At 29.3% G+C, this 11968-nt stretch overlaps 1 protein-coding gene across 1 annotated transcript; it reads left to right on the top strand.

Annotated features, from left to right (window-relative positions):
• The first annotated feature begins 6259 nt into the window (after positions 1-6259).
• On the top strand, positions 6260-11509 carry LOC100782878 (paired amphipathic helix protein Sin3-like 3). Its single transcript, XM_006585922.3, has 12 exons — positions 6260-6386; positions 6723-6878; positions 6957-7143; positions 7395-7493; positions 7608-7772; positions 7856-8105; positions 8763-8887; positions 9744-9822; positions 10064-10335; positions 10445-10599; positions 10797-10924; positions 11040-11509. Exons 2-12 carry the CDS (start codon positions 6769-6771, stop codon positions 11279-11281), a joined length of 1812 nt encoding a protein of 603 aa, XP_006585985.2. The 5' UTR covers positions 6260-6386; positions 6723-6768; the 3' UTR covers positions 11282-11509.
• Positions 11510-11968: the final 459 nt, after the last annotated feature.

Below are 11968 nucleotides of genomic sequence, written 5' to 3'. Positions count from 1 at the left end.
TTATAAACCCAAAAGTTTGTTTGGGTACACAACAAACAACAACAATGTTTTATCCCACTAGATGAGATCAACTACATGAATCACATCATGTCATTCAACACCGTTAAGAATCAAAGTTTTGTGAACATTACTTAACATGAAATCTCCCTTAATAAATTCTCCGAAGTCTTTTTTTCATCTCCCTTTTCTCCTTTTCATAAGGATAAACTATAATAATATTTAGTATAAATGAAAAGTGTTACAATGTTTTTTAACTAATCAATTTATGAATAAGAATAGAAATAGATAGCAAGCTTGAAAAAATTATTTTTAGAGAGGAAAAAATATACTTGTGTTTCCTTGCATTTTATGTAAATTAATTTGCAACTTTTGCCATTATGTACAACAGATGGAGAGAGAGAGAGAGAAAGATTTGTGTTATGTTAAATAATACTCTTTTGATAAAATTTCAAATATAGAAAAAAATTAGCATTTTCCTATATATTTATAGCTTTCTGGTATAAAAATTAAGTTAATAATATTCCAAACATATAAGACTCTACATATTGAGAGCTTTTCATATTGAGAACTTTACAATTTCTTCATAGATTATGTTTGAATCCTCCATATCACATATTCTACATTGATCTAATAAATATCTTTTTTCTTGATATCCTCGTTAGGATATTTGGCTATTCCCTCAATTTGTAAATTATTGGGATTTGAATTCTATTAAGTGCATCCATTTTTGTTGTTTTAAGTTTGTTTCATACATTGTTATCTTGTTTTATTATTCTTAATGTTTGTAATTAAAGAAACAAAAAGTTGCATCTTCAGTTCAATGTTATTTTTTCATGGATTTTGGTAAAATAATAATATTGACTTGGTGACATATATATGTTTCCCATAAATTCTATTTGAATTGGTTTGTTCTTGGTTATAATGCTCAGGCAATTTTTCAATATCAAATAATGAGTAAAGGTGGTCAAAAAATGACTAAAATGGATGCCATACAATATATCAAGGAAGTTCAATATACATTTCGAGACAAGAGGGAAAAGTTTGACAAGTTTATGGATGTCATGAAAGATTACAAACTTCATAGGTTTGATCAAGTTAAATTGCATTCTTTGCTTCAATTCCCCACATAATATATATGCATTTCCCCGTATTTCTATCTTATGTTGTTGTTTTTAATAGGAAAACAAGTCTTGATTTTGTTAGTAGATATTGATTTATCATCTTTTATTCATCTGTAGAATTCGTGTTGGGGTTGTTGTAACAAAAATGGAGGAGATTCTTAAAGACCATGAGGATCTGATTTTAGGATTTAACAAGTTTTTGCCAAAAGGATATGAAATGCTACTTCTACCTAAGGGTGAAATCCAATTTGAGGACGCTGTGAAATATGTGAACAAGATTAAGGTGACAAAATTGTTAAATTTTTGGCATCTCATACAATATGGGACATTGGATTGATTTAAGTGGGGGCATAAAAAATTGTCAAGTTTAATATTGTCGTGGCAATACACGAAACAAATACAAGTTGATAAAATTTGATGGTAAAAGTAGATGTTACTACTAATTAATGATTTGTTAAATATGTTGATATATGGTAGGTCTATGTAAGAAAAGAAAATTTATTATAATAATATGTTTGTGCCCAAACAGACACTTTAAATCAATGACTTTTAATTTATTTATGTATGAAATCTCACTCCTATTGAAGGATGAACAACTTCTCTGAAACTCTTATGTATGTATATGATGAGGCTATGAATATTATGAACAAGATCAAATATGTTAGGTTTATGAGAAACTATCATATAGTATATATATATATATATATGCTTATAGGCTATACTTTTAGTATAACATACTACTTATGTTCTATAATAAGTGTCATTTTAGCTTTTTATTTAATAAAACTATAACACTCTTTCATTAATTTACTAGTTCTTCTTGGTCTATGTAAAAAATCTAAAATGACACTTATTATGGGACAAAGAGAATATTTTTTGTGTTTTTATCAATATAAATTGAAGAACTTTCAAGTTTGATTGGTTTCCATTCATGTAGGATCGATTTGAAAAGAAAGATCATGTTTACAACTCATTTCTCCACATATTAATTAAGTACAAAAATGGCACGCCTATCCATGAAACATGCCATGAGGTAAGTGTTGTCAATCTATATTCCTGTCAACAAATTAATATTTTCTTCTTAATTTTATTTTCTTTCCCATTCACTTTAATCATGTATATTCAACTTCTTTAGGTTGCTATACTTTTTTATGACCACCCTGATCTTGTTCATGACTTCACTAAGTTTGTGCCATTCATTACTTAAGGAGAAGCTCTACCTAATTTATGACAAACAAAAGGTTGTTACATTGGTCAATAGATCAAAAACTTGATCAACTATGTTAAATTGTGAAAGTGTCTTTATAGAATAAGCTTGTGAACATGTGCAAACTCAACAAGAAATCTCATAGTAGCAACTATATTTGTTAAATGCAATATATTATTTAAGATATTTGCCTTTATATAAAATATGTTGGCACCAAAGATCTATAATTTAGCAATGGGAATGAGATTTAGAGAAAGGGACTAACCTCTATTCCCTATGATGTGAGAAAGTAAATTTTTAAATTTTTATTTGGAAAACACTAATATTTAACATCCAATTATATCTTGAATAAGATTATTGTGAATGTACGTATATATGATTTTGATGATGCCAAAGATAAGCGCCTCTTAAGTTTGATCCAAGTCAAGAATTCAGAAATTCAGAAAATAACTCCTAAGAGTCACAACTCTTCAGAAAATAACTCCTAAGAGTCACATTTGTTCAAGAGATTTTTGAATGGTCATCAAGGCCTATAAATAGGTAACTTGGGACACAAAATGTATGAGAGAGATATTCCAAGAAAATTTCATTACCAAATGTTCTCTCAAAAGAAACTCTTGGGCAAACACTTGCAAATCCATTAAGAGTTTCTCCATGGACTTCAATTGTAATATCGTTCTCTTCAAGAGAGAATTCTTCTTTCTTTCTTCTCATTCAAAGAGATTGATTAAGGGACTAAGAGTCTCTTAAGTTGTAAGGATTTCTGAACACAAGGGATGGATTGTCCATGTGTGGTTCAGACTTTGTAAACGAATTTTTACAAAGGGAATGAAAAATCTCGAGTGGGTTACTTGAGTACTGGACGTAGGCACAGACTTTGCCGAACCAGTATAAAACTGTGTTTGCACTTTCTCTTCTCTTAAACTCTTTTATTTATTGTTGCTTAACATTTACATTCAGATTGTTTAATTTGAATCATCATTTAAAAATTTATCTTTAAGGGAACTTGGAACTTGCATTAAAATCAAAGTAAAATTTTTAATTGGGGAAATAGTTTGTAATATTTTAATTCAACCCCCCCCCCCCCCCTTCTTAAGATATCTGAGACCACTTGTTTAACAATACTTTAATTATAGAATTTCACAATACTTTAATATAAGTCCAAATTAGGTGACATATATTCATTTTCTATTAAATTAAAATATATTTCTTTTACAAAAACTTTTTTGCATATTTTCTTAAATATCATATATTTTAATTTGAAATCCTATATTATATGTAATATTCCATGGACAATTTAGTCCTAATTCTTATATGATAATGTACTTAACAATTTAGTCTTAATAATAAATGCATTTTTATAATTATGTTATACTTATAAATTTATTGTTGCATGATTGTATTTTTTTTGCTTAAGTCCATAAGTATCTTTTATGAGAGGCAATTATGCTCAAATTAAGAAGGATCACTATAGTTGACCAGTTCTCCCTTCAAGTATTTATTATTACTTGAATTTAATGTTAAATTATTGTTATTGTGACAATTTCATAGGACCCAAATTAAGAGTAATGCTTGTTCTTTTTTACAAGATTCAATCCATAATAGTTTTTGCATTAATTATTTTTTGCTAAAATTTTTCTAACTAATTGTACTATTATCAAACAATTATAAGGAAGTGATGAGTATTAATGACAATAATTTTGAAAAAAAAAATTAGGACCGATGCATTTGAACTAAATTAATCACTTTAAATGAATTGGGTCATTGTCTCATTGAATCTTATAAATAGAAATAAGTGAAATATTTATAACAAAGCTTAAACACATGTGAGATTTTGAGTGTGATGCTTAATCCTATCAGTATTGCAATTAATAGTCTAATTGATATGAAAGAGTGTTAATAAGTAAGAATGTAAAAAAATAGAAAAAGAAAAAAGAATGTTTAGAATAATGGAAAATAATGCAAAAACCTTTAATACACATTAAAAAGAAAGAACCCATAGGATGCAGGGGAAAATAACATACATTTGGGATGCAATTGCAAAGCCAATAATTATAACTAGATGTTTTAGACAATAAAAAAAATCACGCAGGATAAAAAATGCAAGATGAAAAATGTTAGAAGTGTAGTAATAAAAAAACTCATAGCACAAAGTAGGAAGGGTGACAACAATGAAAAAAAACTTGCAATCTTAAGAAAGTCACAAGAATGTATGAGAAACTAAATAAAATTATCAAATAGAGGAAAGTAAAAATTGAAGAAAATTTTCACTTTTGGATAAAATATGTTAATAAAAAATTATTAAAGAGAGCTTAGAGAATTAAGAAGAGGAGGGTCAAAAAATAATTTTATAGACGATATTGTAAAAGATTAAAAATCTTTGGTTGGGTGGGGGGATGTCCATTGTAGGCCCCCTCCACTCCCTCCTCCTCTTATTAGATCTAATTTTATCTTATTTAATGTTGTAATTTCATACATGATCTTGATTGATCTTTATCTATTAACGAGTGAAGATAAACTTTCTCCCTTTCTTAATTTTACTCAGAATCATATGTGACAAAGTAAGAGATCTACTCGGACGATTGCTAAGTACATAGGTTTATTAGGTTCGGGTAGTATATTATAGATTTTAGAATTTTTTTAACAACAAAAAATTAGTTATTTTTATAATCACAAACAAGCCAACAACATAATTTAAATTGTGTATAATAATTGTATACAAAATAAAATATGCTTTACATTAACAAATTTAAATTTATAATTTTTTTGGAACACTATTTATAAAATATTAAACATATAATAAATATTTATCCTACAAAAAAAGTTGTAATAATATTTACAATTCCCAACAAAAATTAATCATTTCTTATTTTTTCTGAAATAACGAATCATTTCTTGCACATTTTATTTAAAAAAAATTAAACTAACATTTTTATAATTTTATAAAAATAAAAACAATATTCTCTCCAATATCAAACTTATCATTAAAATTTAATTAATTTTAAATGAATTAAATTTAAGAAATACATTATTTTTCAGTAAATTAAATATCAAAAAAAGAATAATACATTAACATATGTTTTTAGTCTAATTATTATAAAATTATTATTTTAATATAATTTTAAAAGTAAGATTAGTATCAAAATACTTTTGCAAAATGGCTTTTCACTTTATAATAATAAATATATTTGATGTAGTATTAAAAAAGATAAAATATAATTTTAGTTTTTTTATTTAGATAAATATATCTTTTCACTTGTTAGTAATTAAATAATTTTAAAAAAACTTTTATCATGCGAATAATAAGTAAACACGTGCCGGTTAATGTTTATAAAATACATGGATCAATCATTTGAAATTGACCACAAGAACACAAATTGTATATTTTAAAAAAAAATGAAAGACAAAATATCTCAATTAAAAAATAAGAGACTAAAATTGTGAACTTTTTAAAAGTGGGGATGAAATGTTTCAATTAAAAAATAAAATGATTAAAATTGTAGATGTTAGAGGATACTGGGATGAAAAAAATGTATTTTAGCCTTAAATTTAAAATGTTTTATTTTTTATCTTTCATTTTAATCTAATAACTTATTGAAGATTCTTATATTTATATAAAATGATTATAATTATTCTCATATAATATGAAAAAGACATATCATATGAAATAAAAGATCAAAATTAAAATATTTCAAATTTAAATTAAATTTTATTTAATCATAAATTTTTTAAAAGATTTATCTAATAAAATATCTTTAAGATATTAATAAAAAATCTTTAAGATATTTAATTTTCTATTTGATAAATCCTTTAGATTAAATTTTTTATAATTAAATAAAATTTGAATTTAAATTTAACATATTTCAATTTTAACTTTTGTATTATCAACTTATTAATATGTGTGTGTGACACTGAGAACGCCATAGATCCTACGCATCTTTAAAAGTGAAAACTCTTTCCCAGGCAAACCCAAACACTCGGCGTCATCTCCTCACGGCTTACGGCTCACGGCTCACGGCTCACGGCTTCATTCAACAGCCACAGCTTCTGTCCACTTGGTATGTTTCGTTTCGTTTCTTTTCTTTCTTTTTCTGGCACTTGTTTTGCTTATAAAATAGGTAAATTAAAACTCATTGGATTAACACAGTGAGGTAAGGTTGCACTGTGTTCTCATGTAATAGATTAACGACAGTGGGAGAATTCAAATTTCCTTCAACAATCACGGACCACCGACGGAATTAATCTCTCACCTAATGGATTTAGACGGATTAACATTTTGAAATTGACTGTGTTCAATTCAAAGTTTCAAACCATTTTTCATCTGTATGATAATAGTTTATGATAAATTTCTTCAATGATATATATACATTTTATGAAATTTTTTGTATGAACAGTTGCCAACCTTTAGTGAACGGAAGAGGTGCTAAGAAACAAAGGCCAATGACAGATAGTGCCTTAGCATATCTCACCACAGTCAAGGATGCATTTAAAGATGATAGAGAAAAATATGATAAATTTCTGGAACTCGTGAAAAATTTCACTGCTGAAAGGTTTGATCATGATGTAGCCATGTAGTTGTATTTTATTTCGATATTATATACGAAGGAAATTATAGTGTTCATCTGCAGATTCAACCTTGTTAGAGGCATAGAAGAAGTGAAGGAGCTGCTTAAAGGGTATAGAGATCTAATCTTGGGATTTAATGTTTTCTTGCCAAAGGGATATGAAATCAAACTTCCATTGGAGGATGAACAACCTCCAGAAAAGAAGCTTGATGTGTTTGTTAAAGCTAAAAAACTTCTGCACAAGATTAAGGTAAAAACCTTACATTTGAGGTATTTTATGTGTTTCTTCTTGCACATATCTGCACCCACCCACACAAAAGAAAAGGGCTACACCCATGCACAGTGGCTGGTTTAAGCATATACCCATTGAATTCTTGGCAGTGTATTGCCACACCAATGTCATTTTGCTTTTTGGTTGAAGTCCTTCCCCCCTCCCTTACTGGAAGATCAACACAGAATGGACAGTTTCTCTTTTGAGTCTGATTGGTTCTTTTGGTGCAGGCTCGATTCCATGGTCAAGATAATGTTTACAAGACATTTCTGGCCATATTAAAGATGCACAAAGATGGAACCAAGTCTCCCACTGCAGCTTACGGGGAGGTTTGTCCACTTGGCCTAATATTTTAATTTTTATGGTAATTTTAAATTGATCCTTCTATTTTTCTTACACTTCTTTTGAGACATTCATTTTAATTATTTATTGAACTTCTCCAGATTACTGCACTTCTTCAGCACCATGCGGATCTTCTTAATGAGTTACCTTTTTTATCTCTTAATACTTCAAGAACTATCTCAATTCATTTTACTTCTGCACAAAATTCTTTGTTTCGTGAAAAAAGCTCTGCAGTTCCAATAGTGCAACAAATGTGTGTTCTGAAGGTTTATCTCTCTGCATACTATGTCCCTTTCTTTGATGATATAGTCGGTCATCTAGCTGATTTTTTCACTCATGTATATGCCAGAGAAAAAGGACCAAAACTTCACATGATGATCACAACCACATTGTTGGTCATAGATTAGAGAGCGATTGGAGTGAACGGGAAAAGGATAATAGAGATTATTATCAAGATGGTATTCAGAAGCTTCTATCTCTGAAACGGACACATTTTTGTATGGCTGAAGACCTTATGGCTAGATCATTTTGTAATGTTGATAAACATTTTGGTATGCACCCCATGCCATCCACTTGTTATGATCAAAGTTCTATGAAAAGTGAGTGTGTCAATACTTTGATCCAAACCTACTTTTTAGTTTTTACACTTTCTTATCCTCCTTAATAGATGTTACAAACTTATGATATAGAATGTATGAGCTTTGGAACATATATCTTTTTCATGTTTATCGGGAAGGAATAGAGGGCGAGCCCTGGTGCAGCGGTAAAGTTGTGCCTTGGTGACTTGTTGGTCATGGGTTCGAATCCGGAAACAGCCTCTTTGTATATGCAAGGGTAAGACTGCGTACAACATCCCTCCCCCATACCTTCGCATAGCGAAGAGCCTCTGGGCAATGGGGTACGAAGTTTTATGTTTATCGGGAAGGAAATATGTGGAAGAAAGGAGAAAAGAGAGAGAGAGAGAACATACCATTAGAAAAGTATCTAATGAAAAATTTGTCTTCACTCTTTTTACCACAGCTGATTGTAAGGTAAAAAATAGTCATGATATCTTTTGTTGATTGTAATAGTCATAATTGATGAAGGGTTTTTGTTTTATTTTTATGTTCTGAAATGTTAGTCTACATAGTGTCTTCTCAATATTGTTATTGAAGGGAAGACCTTCATTCAATTGTTATTTTGTAGAAGTCTTTGACAGTACCTTTAACTCCCTATTTTCCTTTTACGTTTTTTTAAATTTAATTTTGTAATCTCAGGTAGTGAAAGGTTTTCTTTCTGTGCAAAAATCAAGGATAAATTACAAAATCCTAAGAATTACTTTTCAAAGCATGTGGATATCTACAGCAAGGAAAAAACTACTCGACAAGAATTGCCATCATCAGTATGATTTATACATATATTGTTTATTAACTGCTTTATTGGTTTTTTTGTCATATCCTGTGTCAATATGGTTGAGTTTAATTTGGCCAGCATTAAACTTCAACCTTAAAAATTGGTGCATAAAACTGCAATGTTGCATGAAAGGAGTGAGAGGGAAATGGATCCTCTAATGCAAATTTTATGATGACATGGTCACATTCAAATGTGTTCATCTCTCTTGTAAGAGGAAGTAATCATAACGACTTTATTAGAGGTGAATACTGAATGATAAGATTCAGCAATGAGTTATCTTGTTTCTCAAAAAGGCATTGGCTTTTTGATGTAGTTTCAATTTTGACCACTTACATGACAGAACTCGTGGACCTTTGCTTTTCATTCACTCTTGTTTATCTTTGTTAGCTGCATGATGTGTCCAGAATTATAACAAAACAATTTTGGGCAACTCAATATTCAACCCATTTTCAAATAAGATCTATTTTCATTGCCTAGACCACTTCAACTTTATACTTTCCTAAGCTTTGATTTAACTGAAACTTAATTTGCCAGTTAAAAAGACAAAGCAATAAAACAACAAATTGATGTGCTTTATCCTTTTATAAAGATCTTTCCAAAATCTTCCATTTTTCAGTTGTCTTCCAAGCTTATAATCAAATAGTAAATTCAGTATAGAAAATGTTGAATAATTTTGTGCACTAAATTATCTGTCGTTGAATATTGTGGAAATTTACTCCATTCAATCAAGTATCAGCTTATTTGATTTTCATCGTTTTTATATAGAGGAATTTCTTTTCTTGAAGTTTAATCTCTAGAAGGCAAGCTGTGATATATAATAACTAATGTATGGTTGTTTCTTCCAGACAACTGATTTCCCAAGAAAATTCCCAGATCTCATGAAGGGATTTAATGAATGTGTAACCCAATGTAAGAAGATGAATGGTAATTTTCAACCCAATATTTGTTTGTCTTTGAAGTTTTGGATTTTGGTATTTTTTTCTTTTCAAGTTCTATTGTGCAGAGGAATTCAGTGTTGGCATTGTGAAGAAAAGTATGTAATATGGTTTTCTCTTCTTTTCTGTCTTCTGTTAGATGCCCTCTTCTTAGCTTTAGGTAACTTGGCCAAATATTAACATTTTCAGCTACTTCTTCTGGTACTAAAACTCTTGTATGCATTTATCAGAATCCTCGAGGGATGAAGAACATGTGCAGAAACAAATAAAGTTGGAAGACTGGAACAGAGATCGACATCATGATGGTGATGATCGGGTGAAAGAAACAGTTAGTGATTGCCGGAAAAGGGACAAATCTACTGTAGTTGCCAACAAGAATGTTTCTGGTCGTAAGTTGTCTCTATATGCCAGCAAGAAGAAGAATTCTGCAAAATCTGTTAGAGAGCTGGATCTATCTATCTGTGAAAAGTGCACTCCCAGTTACTATCTTCTACCAAAAGAAGTATGATTGATTTACTTATCGTTTTGTCATATTGTATAGTATTTTCTAAGGGAATGTCTGAGATTTTCTTGATGTTTGTGTTTTATGTGCATTGTTTGTGTTCACACAGTTTCAAATCCCATCTTCTAGCCGGAGAACAAAACTTGATGCAGAAGTATTGAATGACCATTGGAAATGTGTTGCTCCAAGTATTAAGGATTATTCTTCTAAACACATGAGCAAAAATCTTAATGAAATGACCTTGTTTGAATGTGAAGATGATAGGTTGGAGCATACCAATGATTTTTCTTCCCCTTTAAGTACTTTTTTTATTGACTTATTTTTATCAGATGCTGTCTATATTCTACAGTTTGATTAGTTTTGACATCGCTGGATTGATTTAGAGATGTTATTTCCACACTCTCTATCACTAGCACCTGCTGTTGCTGATATAAGTTTACATTTTTACCCTATGATGGCAGGATTGAACTTGACATGTGTTTAGAAACTGCAAAGTCAACAACTAAGCAAGTTGAAGAGCTCATAGAAAAGATCAATACCAATATGATTGAAAGAGACAATCCAATTAACATTGAGAAGCACTTAATAGGTTATGAGATTTGCAATTGTTCAAAGAAATGTTCCAAAGCACGTTTATCATGCTATGTCAGATAATTGTTGATGTTTTCCATATTCTGATTTGATTGTTTTTGTCTTTTCTTTAGCTCAAAATCTTAGGTGCATTGAGCAGTTATATGGCGACCATGGGATTGATGTGCTGGATGTGTTAAGGAAGAATGCATCTCAAGTTTTGCCAGTCATTTTAACTAGGTTGAAGCAGAAACATGAAGAATGGGCAAGATGTCGTGCTGATTTAAATAAACTTTGGGCTGAAGTATATGCTAAAAACTATCATAAATCACTTAATCATGATCGTGTTCCTTCTACTAGGAACCAAGAGCTTTAGTACTTGGGTTATGATTTTTTATGCTTTTTTTTTTTCACTTATGGAAAAACAAATTTTGTCCAGATTGTTTCTTTTTTGTAAAAAAAAATATTACATAATCATCATAGTTTTTAAATACGTATATTTTAATTAAAGAATACTTTCTTCCCTAATAAAAAACAACTTGAACAAACGGATCTTGTTCAACATTAAGGCTTCTAATAATGTGGTGTTACTTTACTTTGTAATTTTAGGTGTTGATGTTACTTTTTTTGGGTGAATAAAAAAAATACTTTTGTCTATTGTTGAACTTAAATATTATGTTGTGATTAGATTTACTTTTTTATGTGTAACTAGTATTTTAGTTAGTTTGTATATTGTATGAGTCAAATTCAATATGTAAATTCGTTTATTACAGTTATCATAAAAAAAGTTTTAAAATTATTCATATCTTATCATTAAAATTAGTATATGTCAAATAATCCAGATAAAGTTTAATAATATTTGTAGAAAAACATTGATGCGAATATAATAATTCTCAATTCACCCAAAAAAAAAAATATAATAATTCTCAACATAACGAAGGATACAGTGCACACTCTTACAATTTGGTTGGGTGTATTTAGGAATGAAGGAAATACTTTGAAATTTGAATGAGTGAAAATTAAGGGAAATACAAATTAAATTTGAGACCCACTACAAAAATAA

The sequence above is a fragment of the Glycine max genome, chromosome 8, assembly GCF_000004515.6.
Source record: "Glycine max cultivar Williams 82 chromosome 8, Glycine_max_v4.0, whole genome shotgun sequence".
In the NCBI taxonomy this organism is placed as follows: Eukaryota; Viridiplantae; Streptophyta; class Magnoliopsida; order Fabales; family Fabaceae; genus Glycine; species Glycine max.
Note: the sequence above shows the minus strand (reverse complement) of the source record. Positions and strands in the feature narration are given on the sequence as shown.